The sequence below is a fragment of the Podarcis tiliguerta genome (assembly GCF_965153285.1).
Source record: "Podarcis tiliguerta genome assembly, chromosome: 2".
Classification (NCBI taxonomy): domain Eukaryota; kingdom Metazoa; phylum Chordata; class Lepidosauria; order Squamata; family Lacertidae; genus Podarcis; species Podarcis tiliguerta.
In genome coordinates this window covers 82,439,009-82,456,861 of record NC_139535.1, presented here as the reverse complement: position 1 = coordinate 82,456,861, position 17,853 = coordinate 82,439,009, and the positions used below count along the sequence as shown (strand labels likewise).

General features: G+C 44.2%; 1 protein-coding gene across 3 annotated transcripts in view; it reads left to right on the top strand.

Moving 5' to 3' along the window:
• LOC310672502 (bMERB domain-containing protein 1-like) overlaps positions 1–17,413 on the top strand; it is a 38,829-nt gene extending 21,416 nt beyond the window's left edge. For all 3 annotated transcript variants that reach the window (XM_083429772.1, XM_083429773.1, XM_083429771.1), the window contains 4 exons: positions 9,060–9,133; positions 11,133–11,247; positions 12,064–12,137; positions 13,294–17,413. In XM_083429772.1, coding sequence (XP_083285898.1) covers positions 9,060–9,133; positions 11,133–11,247; positions 12,064–12,137; positions 13,294–13,412 — 382 coding nt within the window. In that variant the 3' untranslated portion in view covers positions 13,413–17,413. The remainder of the gene's footprint in view (positions 1–9,059; positions 9,134–11,132; positions 11,248–12,063; positions 12,138–13,293) is intronic.
• The last annotated feature ends 440 nt before the right edge of the window (positions 17,414–17,853 follow it).

The following is a 17,853-nucleotide window of genomic DNA, read 5'->3' as shown; positions in this document are numbered from 1 at the left end:
CCAGAAGAAACCGGTCTTGCAGTCACTATGAAAAGAGAGCAAAAAGGTGGCTTACTGTTGTAGCTTACTGTAAAAACAGCACACAACAGAGCTTTCTGGCAGGACCACAGCAGGCAAGTGGGCTCCAGAGATGGTCTTTGGAGCATCATGTTACTACACCAAGTCAATGGCTTTAACCATTAAAGGGTAGCCTGAACAGGACCCAGAAGTGATTTGACAATCCTTGCAACTGGCCTGACACATAGTGGGTTGGAAATGATTGTGCCTTCCAACACCTGTCAGAAGAACTGCACTTAGGCTGAAACTTCTGTAGCATCTTCAAGGGCAGCTCTATTTAGTGTGCATTGCCATAATCAAGCATGGAAGTTACAGAAATGTGAATCAATGTAGAAAAAGGAATTATAGAATCATAGAGTTGGAAGAGACCACAAGGGCCATCGAGTCCAACCCCCTGCCAAGCAGGAAACACCATCAGAGCACTCCTGACATATGGTTGTCAAGCCTCTGCTTAAAGACCTCCAAAGAAGGAGACTCCACCACACTCCTTGGCAGCAAATTCCACTGTCGAACAGCTCTTACTGTCAGGAAGTTCTTCCTAATGTTTAGGTGGAATCTTCTATCTTGTAGTTTGGATCCATTGCTCTGTGTCCGCTTCTCTGGAGCAGCAGAAAACAACCTTTCTCCCTCCTCTATGTGACATCCTTTTATATATTTGAACATGGCTATCATATCACCCCTTAACCTCCTCTTCTCCAGGCTAAACATGCCCAGCTCCCTTAGCCATTCCTCATAAAGCATCGTTTCCAGGCCTTTGACCATTTTGGTTGCCCTCCTCTGGACACGTTCCAGTTTGTCAGTGTCCTTCTTGAACTGTGGTGCCCAGAACTGGACACAGTACTCCAGGTGAGGTCTGACCAGAGCAGAATACAGTGGCACTATTACTTCCCTTGATCTAGATGCTATACTCCTATTGATGCAGCCCAGAATTGCATTGGCTTTTTTAGCTGCCGCGTCACACTGTTGGCTCATGTCAAGTTTGTGGTCAACCAAGACTCCTAGATCCTTTTCACATGTACTGCTCTCAAGCCAGGTGTCACCCATCTTGTATTTGTGCCTCTCATTTTTTTTATTTATTTTTTGCCCAAGTGCAATACTTTACATTTCTCCCTGTTAAAATTCATCTTGTTTGTTTTGGCCCAGTTCTCTAATCTGTCAAGGTCGTTTTGAAGTGTGATCCTGTCCTCTGGGGTGTTAGCCACCCCTCCCAGTTTGGTGTCATCTACAAATTTGATCAGGATGCCCTTGAGTCCATCATCCAAGTCGTTGATAAAGATGTTGAATAAGACCGGGCCCATGACAGAACCCTGTGGCACCCCACTTGTCACTCTTCTCCAGGATGAAGAGGAACCATTGATGAGCACCCTTTGGGTTCGGTCAGTCAGCCAGTTACAAATCCACTGAGTGGTAGCATAGTCAAGACCGCATTTTACCAGCTTCTTTACAAGAATATCATGGGGCACCTTGTCAAATGCCTTGCTGAAATCAAGGTAGGCTACATCCACTGCGTTCCCTCATCTACCAGGGTTGTAATTCTGTCAAAAAACGAGATCAGGTTAGTCTGACATGACTTATTTTTCAGAAATCCATGCTGACTATTGGTGATCACAGCATTCCTTTCTAGGTGCTCACAGACTGTTTGCATAATGATCTGCTCCAGAATCTTCCCTGGTATTGATGTCAGACTGACTGGGCGGTAATTATTTGGGTCCTTTCTTTTCCCCTTTTTGAAAATAGGGACAACATTTGCCCTCCTCCAGTCTGTCGGGACTTCGCAGTTCTCCACATTAGCTGAAAGTGGGGGGAAAGGTCTCCTGGCAACCTGCCTTTTGAAAAGCAGTGCCAGGTCAATGAGTATACCTAGGGCAGCCATCCCCAACTGGTGCCCTCCAGGTGGACTACAACTCCCATCAGCTCCAGCAGCATGGGACGATGTGAGTTATAGTCCAAGACATCTGGAAGGCCATTAGGGTTGGGAAAGGCTTAACCTGAACAGAGAAGGTGGTAGAAACCCCATCAATGACAGTTTTGGTACTCCCTTCCAAACAAATATAAGGGCTGCTCTCTGCCCACTTCAGAGCTGTTATAGACTTAGCCCAAAGTCTTCACCAAATGTTGCTGCTACTGCTGCTGTGATGCAGACTTGCTGGCTGCTAATTGCCTTTTTCTCCCAAGTACCGCTGATTATCTAATGAATTCTCCCACGCAGCCACCCACACTGGTGACTCTTGATATGACCTCCATGCGATTCTCTCTTCTAGCCCAGGCATCCCCTTCAAAGTGGTCTAGCCTTGTCCTCCTACTTAAGGGGGGGGGGACGTACATCAATAGATCCTTGTCTCCTTCAGTGTGAGCTTTGCCCAAGGCCAAAAGATCTTTTTATTCATATTCATCTACAAGAAGCAGGACTCTCGGAACAGTATAACTGAGCGGCAGTGTTGTGGGACTAAACTTTCCTTTCTCAGGTGGCTATGTCCCCTGGCTAGTTGCTCAAATGGTAGCATATCTTGCAGAGGAAGGTGTGTGTGTGTGTGTGTGTGTGTGTGTTCCTTTGCTTCAAGGAGCTGTAGCATAAGCATAAATAAAAGTAGAGTATTGAAGTGGGGTCTAATTTGGAGCCTGGATATGCTTCATGGGTTGCCATATCCAGGACTGTGAGTTAGATTTGAGAAGCCAACGCCTGCATTATATTTTGGAGAATTCTTATTTTATAGTGGAGCCTTTGTAACACTGAGGCTCCTAAGATAGTATGGTATGTGTTTCTTTCACAATCTTTCACAATTTTTATCCAGAAACACAGGAAGCTGCCCTATACTGAGTGACACCCATATTTTCTGCACTAACAGTGGCTCTTGAGTTTTAGATAGGGGATAATCCCAACCTTACCTGGAAATTCACGCAAAGCAGATATTCTACCACTGAGCTAAGGTGCCTTCTCACCCTGCCAGATCTGTTTTCTATGAAACAGAAGCACAAATGTTCCTGACACTTTATTTTGATATGACTGGCAAAAGGCAGAAACATGTGAACAGCAAAAAGACATCATAAGCCTGTGAAAGTGACTTGGAAACTACAACTAACCCAGAATGCAGCTGCCAGATTGCTGACTGGGGGTACAGAAGATAATTAGACTTGCTGCTTCCACTACAGCAGCTTAAGAGGTAGCTAGCTGACTGATTAGGCAATATGTGAAATAGTCTTTTAGTTAGCAAGGAAATTGGTTTAAGTTAAGAATATTTCTTCAAGTGATGCTAAAAAGACCTTTCCCACCCAGAAAGCATCACTTGTGAGAGAAGTTTATGCAGCAGAGTGTATTTTTAAATGGTGTCCAATCTTGCCAATTTAGGTTTTACTTTCAAACTACAGATGGTAGGTAGTACAAAACCTAATTTAAGTGTGAACAGGGCCTTATAGTTTTTCAGTGATGAGTTGCAGTGCCTGAAAGAGCTACAATCAGATTCCATGCCCAGTTCTTCTAAGGTAGAGGGGCCCAATTTTTTCCCAAAGAGGGCCAGATTTGAGGGCCAAAGTTGTCGGGATTTTTTTTAGGATTGAAGTTGTCGAGATTTTTTTACAATTTTACCCCAGAGTTGTTGAACTTTTTTTTTACAATTCAACTTGTTGAGCTTTTTTAAGGATTTGACCCCAATAAATAAACTGCCACAGAGGCCAGATTAGGCCCCCAAAACAGACTTTGGATATGTTTGTTCTAACAGAACCATGGATAGCTCCCTCTGCTTAGTGTGCCCCCCCAGGCCTTCACACAAAATAATAAACCTTATCCCTCTATTAGTTCATTATATATGCAAAAACAAGAGTTCTGACATCAGCAGCAAAATACATTTTCCTCATGCTGCAGAAGAAGAGTAGCAGTTGCTGTGCTTTGAAAGAGCAATTCTTTGGGTTTGTGTAGGTGGTTTAGCTGCCTCATCCAATGCCCTGCTGAGTTCTGCAGGCACCTTGGCATCAAGAAAGTGGAAAAGCTCTTCTCCCTCTTTCATGATACTAGAACACAGGTGCATCCGATAAAGCTAAACATTGGAAGAGTCATAATAGACAAAAGACAGTACTTCTTCTCACAGTGTATCATTAAATTATGAAATCCAGTACCACAAAAAGAAGAGGAGGAGTTTGGATTTGATATCCTGCTTTATCACTACCCAAAATAGTCTCAAAGCAGCTAACATTCTCCTTTCCCTTCCTCCCCCACAATAAACACTCTGTGAGGTGAGTGGGGCTGAGAGACTTCAGAGAAGTGTGACTAGCCCAAGGTCACCCAGCTGCTGCATGTGGAGGAGCAGAGACGCGAACCCGGTTCACCAGATTACGAGTCCACTGCTCTTAACCACTACACCACACTGGGATTACTACCAACTCTGGGACAGTGTTAAGAGATGATCCACCAAATTCACTGAGGATAAGGCTATCTCTGGCTCTTGCCACAAGGGCTATGCTCTGCCTCCACAGACAGAGGTAGTATACTTATGAATACCCGGTGCTAGAAACTAGAGGAGGTGAAGAGTGCTGTTGTGCCAAGATCCTGCTTGCAGGCTTCTCATAGGGATCTGGTTGGCCACTATGAGAACAGGATGCTGGACTAGATTGGCCACTGGCCTGCTTTAGTGGGGCTCTTTAAGTAAAAAGTGGAGGAACAGCCTGTCCATTTCTGGCCTTTTGTGTTTGTTTGTTTTTTAACTTTTCATTTTCTCACTCATTAGAATCTTAGAATTGTAGAATTAGAAGGGATTCCAAGGGCCTTCTAGTCTACAATAAAAGCTCAACTTTTAGGAAGTAAAAACTGTGGAATTGGTTTTCTGGAGCAGATATTAAAACCTGAATGCAATCACCATGGAATTTGCAGCAGGGAAAGATCCACGATATAAGATGATAGACATTTGTTACCTTGACATAACAGTTTGCTTTGCAAGCATTTCCCCAGAAATCCATACAGCAGGCTGTAGGCACTTTGCACTGACTTCTCAATACTTTCAGAATAGCCAGCATTTTAGTTAAACTCTGAGCCAACAATACATCCATGACAGTGATGATGTCAACTGCAAGGGAGCAGGAACTCTAGATCAGGGGTCAGCAAACTTTTTCAGCAGGGGCCCAGTCCATTGTCCCTCAGACCTTGTGGGGGGGCCAGACTATATTTTGAAGAAAAAAATGAACAAATTCCTATGCCCCACATATAACCCAAGATGCATTTTAAATAAAAGCACACATTCTACTCATGTAAAAACACAGTGATTCCCGGACTGTCCGTGGGCCGGATTTAGAAGGAAATTGGGCCAGATCTGGCCCCTGGGCCTTGGTTTGCCTACCTATGTTCTAATGCATTAAGCCAAGGAGGACTATCCTGTATTCTCAGGTCTCAAGAGCAAAAAGAGAGATATCACAAAATGTGGAAATGTCTGTTGCTTAAAACCTACTGTGCATTCAGATGCATGTTTACTCAGAGGCAAGCCCCACTACATTCAGTGGGGCTTACTTCCAAAAAAACATGCATAGAATTGTGATCTTACCAACTCTCCCTAATCTCACCCCCCCCATCCCCAATTTCTTTACATGTGAAATTGTAGGTTATCAATTTACTATGACTCAAACTGGTCGGTCCTTCCGGGGTTAGGAGAAATTGTATTGGAGGTTGTACCTAGACCACAGGTTGTCAGTTGGCCATACCTGCATTCTGCTATTCTTAATGGGATATGGTTCATAATGCGGAATTTGGTGCTCCTGGAGATTTCCTGCTATACAGAAGTATGCCTCTAGCCCTCGTGTCTGCAGGGAAGGGGGAATTATTATAACGAGAGTAGCTTCTACAAAGGGTTTAGGAATCAAATGGTACCTAGGTGGGGCCTTCACTCATCATTTAGGACCATTTTTCTTTTCACTTATTAAAGACAGGCTGAGCAAGGCTGTGTGGATTAATTAGCACATCAAAAGACCTCTGTGAAAAATGGAAAACTCAAGAAAAAAGAGAGATTGCCAGGATGGTTACATAATGTAATGCAATTAGATGCACTGTTCTGATGAATGTAACCCATGTATATTATGCACATAATTCTTTTGCTGCGGGGATGTGCTATAGGAAGTAAAATTACACAGACATACACAAAAGGTAGCCAACCCAAATTCGCTGATGGATAATACAACAATCTCTATTGTGGCACTGTAAAGACAATTAGATAATAAAATTTCATTAATTTTAGCCAGCTTTCTTTTGTTGTCAGATAAAATGTATTTGTTTAAGCCAAGGGGTCTCAATAAATCATTACAGAATTACCGTACTTAGTAATTCACATTCAATTTAAAAATAAGGCATGAAATGGGAGTAAAATACCAATGTTCTTGTTGTTTTTTTAAAAAAGAATCCCAGTTCTTAAATTGTATCTATCTCCTTGCAATGCAGTTGAACAGCTCCTAATTTCTGCTTTACTGTGCATGGCTCTTTGAGTCACTGCAGAGAAAATATAATTCTATCAGCTCATATTGGAGCACCCACAATACGATAGTACTGCACAGCAAAGATTATTATATATTTGTTTATTTCAGTACAATCATATCCCACCTTTCTTCTTTCAAGCATCTCAAGATGACATACTCAAAGTGGTTCCCAGAAGATCTCCCATCCAGAAAATGACCAGACACAGACCTGCTTAGCAGCAGCAATGGTGACTGCATCACATGCCCCTAGACCATGCCCTGGACTAAGGGGAACTAGATCAATGAGACATAGTTGACATGGTATACTACCTATAGGAGTAGCTGCTATATTGTTTCTGGGACTTTTCCTTGTGTTGTTGTTGTTGTTGTTGTTATACCCCACCCATCTGACTGGGTTGCCCCAGCCACTCTGGGTGGCTTTCAACAAATATAAAAGCATAATAAAACACTAAACATTTAAAACTTCCCTATACAGGGCTGCCTTCAGATGTCTTCTAAAAATCAGATAATTGTTTATTTCTTTGACATCTCATGGGAGGGTGTACCACAGGGTGGTTGCCACTACTGGGAAGGCCCTCTGCCTGGTTCCCTGTAACTTAACTTCTCACAGTGAGGAAACCACCAGAAGGCCCTTGGAGGAGGACCTCGGTGTCTGGGCTGAGCGATGGAGGTGGAGACGCTCCTTCAGGGCTGAGACCATTTAGGCCTTTAAAGGTCAGTACCATATGTTCCAAGTACACAGCCATTAAATCTTCCCCATTTTCCATGGCTTGCTAGCCATAGATGGCATCAAGCATCACTGCAAGCTAGCGAGCATGGATCAATATAGATAACTTTTGCTCCCAGCAGCCCCAAGTTAAATCTAGCTAGGAATTCGATTTCTAACCCTTAATGATTCTAAGAGTGATTTGGCACCCAAGGCTACAGATAATTTGCAAACCACAGGTGCAGTTTCTTCTGACTATCACTAAGTTGTCCTTAGAAAGGTGAATTAGTATCTCACTGCCACCTAATTCTTGAACTCTGTTTTCCTTCCTCTGTCTCAGTCCTGTCCAAGTTATGATTCCTGTATGTGTGTGCTTGTGTTTCCTGAAAAAGAGCATCCCAAGTTATTAGATTATCTTAGAAGAAGCCCTCCACCCAAAGATCCTTCTTGTAATCCTAAAAGCATCACATTATAAAACCAAAATGCCGTCTAAACTGAAGGAGAATGGAGAGAAGAAACAGCTGGCATGTGGGGAGGAAACCTGAATAATGTCTTCTTTATAAAATTATTTCTTGGCTTTGAATGGGTATCAACACATTTGGCTGTATTCTCATAGGGTTTCACCGGTGACCAAGATAAATTATAGGGTTGCATATTTAGAGAACAGTATCCTCTGGAAGTATTCAGCTTGTGACTGAGTCATTAGAGGAGCAACATTGATTCAAATCCATTTGCTGGGATGCAGATCTATAGTTTATTATTTCTGTCGCACTCCTCAGTGTACAGATTTCTCCTCTTATTCATGAAGACAGATTAGGCTGAAAGGCAGTGACTTGCCTGAAGGGCATCTACAGCTAAGTCAGTTTCATGGCTGAGAGAAAATTGTAGACTGGATCATCTTTGTTCAAAGCTCTCATAGCAGGCTGCCTTTGATTTTTTGCAATAGGTTCTGTGTTCCTGGGAATATCTCTCCCACTTGGTCCCTGCCATTGGTTCATGATACCTTGCTACAATGTTGGAGCTTGATCTCCCTCGTTACTGTAATCTACTATAAGCCCAAATGCCTGTTCAGAAGAAAAGGCAAACTCATACAAGCTGTTCATTTGCACAATATTTGGTCATTATTCCACACATTCTAGTGCAATTTTCTGGTCGTGTTTCATTGTCACAAGGGTGAAGAAGTGCTTTAATCTACTTTAAATGTGTGAACACAAGTTCAGGTATGCGATGTAATAATACTGACAAATCTGGAGGTGTCCAGAGGTATCCTGCGATGTCCAAATATCCAAGGCAATCCCAGAGGCTTTGGAAGCAGCCTGATTCAGTCTGTGACGTTGCATTGGACACCCACCTTAGAAGAGCCCCAGTTCTCTTCAAATCTTCCTGATTTGTCTCAGGATTCAAGGGTTTGTCTGAAGCAAATGTGCACGCCCTAGTGTAAGCCCTCCTTCCAAGACGAATTGTCTTCTACAGCTCCTTAAATGATCCCTTGTTGCATTCTGCATGTAGAAACACATGCTGCTTCACTTACCTGTCTCATGTAGCAATTTACTAATTTGGAGGAAAGGTTGTGGAGCAGCTAGAGAGTTTTAAAGTGTAAAATGCAGGTGATGGATTAGAAAGTGGAAAACGATAAACAAGAAATATTCCACATATAATCCGTTGCAAGGTGGTATCAAAGGCCCCAAGCGACTGGTTTCAGCCAAATGTGTCCAACCCAGCTTGGAGTTCTTCCCAGCAGCATGCTGAAAGGTAAATGATTAGGATTTGCAGCAAGGGATGCTCAAGTGACTTGTCTCTGTGGTCTCTTGTGGACAAGGGATTGAGGCTCCCTCCCTTGTCTTTTCAGGATGGATGACATCCAGCTTTGTAAGGAAATCACCAGATTGAAAAAGGAGTTGCAGAAGCTGATTGCAGTGCCAGGTAAGGCCCAAACCCATGGCAACTCTCCCAGGGAGTGAGTTTTCTTAGCACCTTGTTTTTCCATAAAGCTTTGTTGGTGCCATCCCCATGTATTGAGGTATGAGGAGCTTGTGACCTCCAGCTATTGCACAAATACAACTCCCATCACCCCTGTCCACTGGCCATGTTGGATGGGGCTGATGGGAGTTGGAGTCCAATAACATCTGGAGGGTTGTGGATTCCCCACCCCTACCCTATTCACCAGTGGGGTTTGCCATTTACAGGATCACTTGGCCTCCAATGCACTAAGCTAGGAGAGGATGTTGCAAAGGAATGTGAATTAAACAGGCCAATGCAAAGTTATCGTAAGACTTTTCTTGTCTCAGAGGTGCTTGGCTAGCTTTGGAATCTGAATTTTTAAATGTTAAGCAAGGCAGGAGGAGAACCCAGGCATCTCAGAACAGGTGAAACCTACTAAAGCTGTATAAAACCCATTCTGCCACAACTACCACGGGGGGGGGGGGGAATAAAAATAGTTTTATAAATAGGTACTGCTCATAGCATTGTCTGTCACACCCAGTCCCAGTTAAGGGGTGCCATCATTAAGAAGGGAATAAAGGTTAGAAAAAATCGAGAAGAACCTTCATGAAAAGGTTGGGAGGAGGAAAGAGCCTGTGGGGAGGAACAAAGATTTACAACCATCCATAGGAGGTCATAGTGGAAACCACCACTATGTTTGGTTGGAGATGTTTAGACAGAGGACTGCAAGTTGGGCCTGAAAGTCATTGTCTGGAATCCTTGTATCCTGAACCACAGCCCAAATGTTTAAATACGATAAAGTTTCTCAAGTCCAAGGTGCACCCTCCTTTTCTTCATGGTGCAGCTTGATCAGTACCAACTCACTCTCTGTACAACAGTGCCCTACAACATGGGTCTTCATCCTCCAGGTCTTGTCCACTGCCTAGCACTGAGACTTTCAGCCCTGCCACTCTGCTTCTCCTGCCCCTCAACCACTTCCACCTCCACCAGGAAGCCAAGTTGTCCTTATGGAGGGGCTACTCAAATGCTGCCTATCCATTGCCGGAGAACAGTTGGGTGCATACTTTATATTTATCTATTATCTATGTATTTTAAAGTGTGTGGATGGGTTTTTGGAAGACGCCTGTGCATGAATTTGTTCTATGTGTGGAGATCAGTGCATGCTGATCAATGCACAGTCTTCACAGTCAGGCTCTATTCCGAGGTCATGAGTATTATGATGATCAGTAGTTTCTTATCTGCCGTAGTCCTCGTCCTCCTTCACAGCCATTGTAACATAACAACATTGTTGTCTTCTGCCTCTTCTGCCCTTGAGGACGTCTTGGATCATTCTTTGTCCAGCTTCTCCCCTTTGACCTTATCATCTTGGGTGACCCTAATGGGAGTATGAGACTCCTGATGGCTTTGCTCACAAGGAACATAGGAAAGTGCAAGGCCATTCACCACAACAAGGTGATGATCCTGCGAGTGAGATCTGGCCTGCGAGCGCTCCAATTGGAGAATAGCCTCTACCAAAGGCATCATGGACTTTGAAGAAGCATGGACTTGAGAAGATAGGGAGAAACAAACTCCAACTCTACAATTCTATGATTCTATGAATCAGTTAATTACGGTCAAGGAAGAGTGGAGAGGCCGATCCACTGTCACATTTCGACCTCTACAAGCTTCAGAATTTGTCTTTCCTTTTTGCTAGTTCAGCTACAGGTTGATGTACCTCCACTGAGCTTTTGATTCAGCAACACGAGAAACACATTAACACTGTGTATAAGATGCTCAGGAAAAAACAAAATCAAAAAGTTATTTGCCTGGCATTGAAAGGACAGTAAGGTAAGTGCCAGGAAAACCTTTGTGGGGAAAGTGTTCCATCACTAGGATGCCACTACTGAGAGGGCTCTGTGTCAGGCAGAGGACACCCACATATCTCTCATGCAATTCCTCTGTCATTAACCTATTCCTTTGTGGGTTTCCCCCTATTTTGCAGAAAATAAAAAATCGAAAGAAGATAAGCAGCAGGAGGAGGAGCTAGTGCAGCAGATTCACAAACTTGTGGAGACCCGAGATTTCCTGGTGGATGACGTGGAGTTTGAAAGGCTCAGGTACACATGGATACCAACGGCTGTGCCAGCTTCCTGGCTCCAGCTCAGTGTTGGCATGAACCTAGTGCTGTTCATATATGTTTTCCACCTTTCATCCAAGGAGCCCAGATCAGCATACCCAGGGGTTATCCCATTTTAACCCCACAACAACACTGTGAAGTAGGTGAGACTGAGTGAAGGTAGCTGGCTGGGAGTCACCTCGAGTATTTGAAGCCAATTTTATCCACTAGACTCTTTGGTTGGGGTATGCAGGCAGACTTTGCTTCTGTTGCCTCCTCAGTCCCACACAGGGCAATTGTAAATGTGTGTGCTGTTAAATTCATTGTTGCATATTGTTTTGTTTTTTTAAGGGACTTTTCCAAAGGTAAGGTGAGGAGATGGAGGCAGGGCTTACTCTACATCACCCACCAAAAACTCAAATCATTGTTTCCAGGGATGATCAACCTTTTTGAACCGTAGATTTATACCATTGCTTCTGGGCAGTATTGCAATACTGGAGTCTAGGCAGATTTTAAAATGTTTTTTTTAATAAAGGACAAGAAACAAAGGCTTGGGGTACTGGTACAAGCAGGGGAAAGGAGCTGTGCATGTCAGTGAAGCACCACTCTTTCTGAAAGCAAATATTCCCTAGAGCCAAGAAAGAACAAAAAAACCTGCCTTGTCCTTCACAGAGATCTGAAGAACAATAATTCAGGATACCTTGACTCTAACCTATCTGGATTATAGCCATACCTTCACACACACCAAGCAATGGTTGCTTATTGCTGGGATGCAAATCTCATCCACAGAGTAGTAACCAATTTCCTCCTTCCACAGAGAACGAGAAGAAGACAAAGAAATGGCAGAGTTTTTGAAGACCAGGATTTCCAAAACCTGCCTTCCGAAAACAAGTAGGTACTTGGGAGTGAGCAGCCTCCCTTTCCACTGCTGTGTGTATGGAGGAACAGCGTTGTGTTTCCTCCATGCTATATCTTTATCTCTGTCATCTTTTTCTATATCTCTATTGCACCAAGAAAAGTTGAAGTCTGTAACCTGTGTAAATGATGCAAATTTGCATAATTTAGATTAGGTGTTATGATTCTGCCCTGTTTGCTCTTTTGCATTCATAGATCTGGGTTTTGCTATCTTGCATGGCTGAATCCATTGCATAGATGCTGCTCCAGAAGGGAAGCCATTTGTGTGAAGAGGTTCCCATGCAGTCTGGAAAATGTCCATCAGCCAGATGGACACACACACACATACACACACACACACCCTGCCCAAAAGGAGCAGGAGAAGTTGTTTGCAAATAGAAAACAGCTGGCCTATGTGGGAAGCAGCTGCTTATATGATTTGTGCATATTATTTGTATTTCTTGCTTCATAATCAAAAAGATCCTGAATTATCTACTTTTTAAAAAATGAGTGGCCCAATATTTTTACTAGTATATCTTATTAAAGTCCAGTGTAAGTGTGACAAGTTTATGTTTGCAAATATGCACACACAGATACTTATCAGCGCTGGCAGCTGTTCCCACTGAGTGTAGTTTGGAGTGGAGGGTTGGTGCCTTTGTGATTTGCTGCTGCCACCCAATATACAAATATACAAATGACTTGGTTACCATGGTGGCTGGTACTCATTGGAACTAGCAAGGCAGAAGGCAGGGAGGTCAACAGTAGGTGGAGCCAGAGCCAATGGCAACGCGAGTCAACAAATTCTAGTTTTGTCTCCACTCTCCTCCCTGCCAAGTTCTAGAAGGGCAACACTGAGAATAAGGAAGATTAAGCTTGCAGCCAGTGTCACGCCCTGGACTGGCTATAAGGAAGCAGGCAGGTGGAGGACTGGTTGAGGGCAGACAGAGGTTGGTGGGGCAGTGCCCCATTTGCCCATATGAACAATCCTCCACTGGTTGGTTATGGGCCAGCTTTAAAGCTCACACCTTCCTTCCATATGAGTTGTGTGGATCCCAGATGCAGACACCTGCTTACCTCAGGCAGATTGGTGGCTATCATAGGGCCTGAGCATGAGCCACTGTTCCCATAGCAGTGACTGTTTGTTCCTTCACAGCTCCAGTAAAAGAAAAGAGGATGACCTCAAGAGGACAGCAAACCTCTACACCATATGTAACAAAGACAGGCCTCACTCTTCTGAAGGAATGCTGCGGCTTCACCTGCTCGGTCATGTAGGCTGGGGCTGTTGTCCATATTGCCCACCCCACCCACCCCAAAACACAAAATACATTCATGGGCAAGCCCTGCCCTCCCACACCCTGGTCAACTGGATCCATTCAACTCATAGCAGAGTCACAAGCTTGAGGAGCAGGGACAAGGGATTCTTTTGCAGATGACATGGACCTTGCAAGCACATGTGGAAACTGCTGGGGGCCCAAAGGCAGGGCCGGCATCCACCCACCTGCCGACCAAAACCAACCCACACAATCAGGGTGGGCATCACAAGCAGAGAGCCAGTATGTGTGCTGCCAAATGGGAGGGCCAAACCACAGACAAAGATTTCAGCCTGCTGCCTTTTTCCTACCCTTTAACAGGGCAGACAGGGGGGAAACAGGAGCCCCCAGTCTGGATACTATTTGCAGACTGGCTACAGGGTGGTGAACCAGAGAAGGTTTCAGGCAGCAAAATATTGTTGCCAGGTGCACACAAACAGATGCACACACATGCAGACACAAACAATATGGAAGGACCGAGCCCTTCTGATAGTTTTAAAGCAAGAAGAATCAGCAGGACTAATACAACACTCTCTGCCCCCCCCCCCCCGTCTCTCTCACGCACAACCCCGGCCTCTCAGTAATGTGGATGTTGCTCCTCTTCATTCCTTCTCTGATTAGCAGGTTACATCGAAACCGCCATGAAGTTACCTAGCAACTGTGGGGCACTGAGCCTTTCACCGTATCATCTCTGCGGCCGCTTCCATGTGCAGAATGACGGCAATCTGTTTAAGTTTATTCTTAAATTACCGCCCAGCAGCAGTCTCATTCACAGCGATCATCAGCTCTTCATTCTTCATTCTGTTCAGCGCAAAGACGGGTGGCTAATTAAATGCTGCTTCAAATGGTGTGTGAAAATGGGTGTAAGGAGTATGTGCAGAGGAGAGACTACCACGTGTGAATGCACACGTGTCTGTTTTGCTGTCAGCTACACCTTCTGGGAAAATAGGTGCTTGCATGGTCTTCACATAGGATGGTGTGCAGAGATATAGACAGGCATACTTCCCCCATGCCTATAAGGGAAAAAGACACATATTAAGCAGCCCGGAGAGTCCCAGAAATAATGGATTCCTAAACCATCCCTAGCAGGACATCCAGTGTCCTCCTTTAAATGGTTTCTACAGCAGCCCCTACTGTATATTCCCAATTTTTTTTTGGAAAAAATAAAAATAATGAGGAAGCCATCCATAAAAATATACTTTATATCAGTTTGCTACAACTGAACCTTCACCCGCTGCTTCTTGTCATTTCCCTTAGTTGCAAACTTGCACTCTTTCTCTATTTTATGGCAGCCATTTATATATTTGAAAAGTGCTCTTGTGCCCTCTGCTTCTTGCCTTGAACTCTGCAGCCCTTCCTCTTGACATGCCTCATTCTACCGTCAATTGGTCAAACTGGAGCACTTTCACACTTCAAATCTAGGGGGTGGGATGTAGCTCACTGGTAGAATATCTGCTTACTATGCAGAAGGTCTCAGCTTCAATCCCTCCAGGCAGGGCTAGGAGAGACTCCTTGACTGAAGCCCTAGAGAGCCACTGCTGGTCAATGTAGATACTAATGAGCTAAGTGGACCAAGAGTCTGACTTGCTATAAAGCAACATCCTATGTACCTAAACAGTCTGCCCAGAGCATTCTCTTCTCCAGATCAGTTTCCCACAGGTCTCCAGGAAATTGCCAAGGCATCCCTGAGAGTTTCAGCCTTCCTCTCTACTGATCATGCTTCTGGCACCAAGGCAAGTGGTGAACATTTCTCTCGGGGGCAGAAAAAGCCAAAAGCTTGGTCTTCCAAGCTGTCATCTTTATGACACCGAATGCCACTTGTGTTAGAGGGACCAGGCCATGAATTGGAATTGAGGAGGTATGTGTGGCTGTCAAATTGAAGTGAAGCCCAGCTGCAGAATCTCTGTGCATTCATGTCTATGTTTGAAGTGCTGCAGCTAGACAGAGAAGCACAGGGACCTCTGCTGTAGCATTATGTCCTCCTTTGATTTCCGATTTCCCACCTTGGCAGAATAGCTTATGGGGGGTATCCAGGATTGTTTCTCACATGCTTGGAGTTAGGGTGGCCATGCTTGAGGTGGACCTACTTTTTGAAGGCCTATCAGAGGGCAGCCCTCTATTTGAAAGCATCCTCTGTATCCGGTGTGGGGGAACCTTCACCTCTCCAGAATCTGCTGACCTACAACTCGCATCAGCCCCAACCAGCATGACCAATGACCAGAGATGATGAGAGCTGCAGTTCAGCAACATCTAGAAGGCTGTCTGGTCCAAGTCAGGTTTGAAGATAAAGAACTCCAAGAACAAGAAATGCCTGGGCAGCAAAATGGGCGCAGGTCATCTCGCCACAATCTTCCCTGCTATGGTGAGATGTATTGTATTTCTATTTAAATTACAGTAATTATTTCTAAGCTTTCACCTATACATATAAATGATCATATGCACATTTTATGCAAATCTGTGTTCTCTTTTCTCCTTTTTGATGATGCATTTTGTGACGCTTAAATGGCCACCCTATCGGGCAAAGGTTAAGAGATCAAACCCCAAAGGTCAGAGGTCAAGGCTGGGAGGGAAGTGGGTGTCACATGAGCTCGGCAAGCAATGGCTAATGGTTGTAGTACGCACCGTTTTGTAAACACTACTTTCTTCACAAAATGAATTCAAGCTCAGAGGGCTAATGTGGATCAAAGGCTCAGATCAGAAACCTGTGCTAATGGCTTTGTGCTCCAGCTAGGAAGGAAAATGAAAATCGCAGCTGCAAGAAGTGAATAGCATAGTGTCCAAATGAGATGAATTGGAAGTGATTAGGATGAGATGAGGGGAGAAGAAGAAAGGCTACTGTTCTGTATGGCTAAGGCACACAGGATGCTAGCTTCATCAGGGATGGCCACACATGGGCACGTATCAGTTGTATGTGCCTGCCTGTCTTATATATACACTTATTCTAAGTCCTGGCAGAACTCTTTCAGAGAAGGCTTGTCCAGAACCTTGATTTGGCTGTGGCTTTGCCACAAACCATAGACTCATAGAACTGTAGAGTTGGAAGGGACCCAAGGATCATATAGTCCAACCCCCTGCAATGCAGGAACCTATTTAGTGAATCCTTCAGAATAGACAGAAAGCACCCCTTTCCCCATCTCACAAAGGAAAAGACACAAATGCCTTGAGTTTCTCTGACCCCATAAATTTGAATACATCCGCAGAGCTGAGTTGCAGGGTTTTTTTTATTGGCATCTTTTCAAATGCGCACCTTGTACTGTTTTATCTTTTGTGCAGCGACATGCAGCTTTGAATTAATTGAGGCCTGGGGGTAGGAATGGGGAAATGGAAGGTGCGGGTTTCATCCCTGAACTCACCTAGCTTAAGGACATCGTATTTGGTTGTTCTCCAAATGGCTATGTATGAGTGGGAAAAGTAAGGCTCCCCAATTGTGAGAACAGGGATTTCTGAGGTATGCTCATTCATAGTATCAGTTAATTTTGAAAGATGGGCACACACCTACTTTAATGAAAGAGGGGAAGCCTTACAAAACAGAATTTGCAGTGCCAGGAAGCACAAAGAGCAGTGCAGTAGTTCTACACTAGCAAAGCCCTTCATAGGAATGTATTTCCCAGTGGAATCGTACACTTCAGCCCACTTTCACACACATCTGGCTCACATCTAGGTTGATAGATAGATAGGTGAACTTTATTCACATTAGCCAATGGCCATAGTAACATAAAACAAGCAATATATGCAATTAAAAAGACAACAATGGGTAAAAAGGGCATTCAAACGACCAAGATAGTGGCCCTTAATCTCATTGCACTCTCAATAAACCATTATCACATCTAGGTTTATAATGAGATGCTGTACCAGCTTCTGGGACCTGTTTGTATCAAGTTGCACTGCTGTCAGCTCCCTTTGACGGAGGCCCAATTTAAGAACCTCATTAAAAGCTACGAGTTGCACTTGCCTGTCTGCATGGAGGTGTCTGGAATCATTAACTTCTCCTTACTTCTTTGTGAAACCCATTTGCTAATGGTGAAATAAGCTTCTTGTTCATGGGTCCCTTTTTATTATAGCAGAGGCTATAATGGCTTTTCTACATCCAAGGGTTTCGCTAGCTAGCGGATGGGCCCAAAACCTGGTTCTTTTGCCCCAAACCCTGGGTCTCTTTGCAATTCCTCTGATGGATCGCTCTCTTTGTGTGTATGAATATGCAAATTTATGTAAATTTTTTGCATAGACATATGCCCTGAGTCCTTTACAGAAGCTACCACTGCTGTAACATTGAACAGCTCTGCACCATGTGGTCAGTTGCTCCTGTCTTTCCTAGGCAGTAATTTTCTTCCAGCGTAGTAATTAGAACTGAGGACAGAGAGGGAAGAAGCCACATGGTGCTCAGCTTCTGAGTGTGGCAGGCA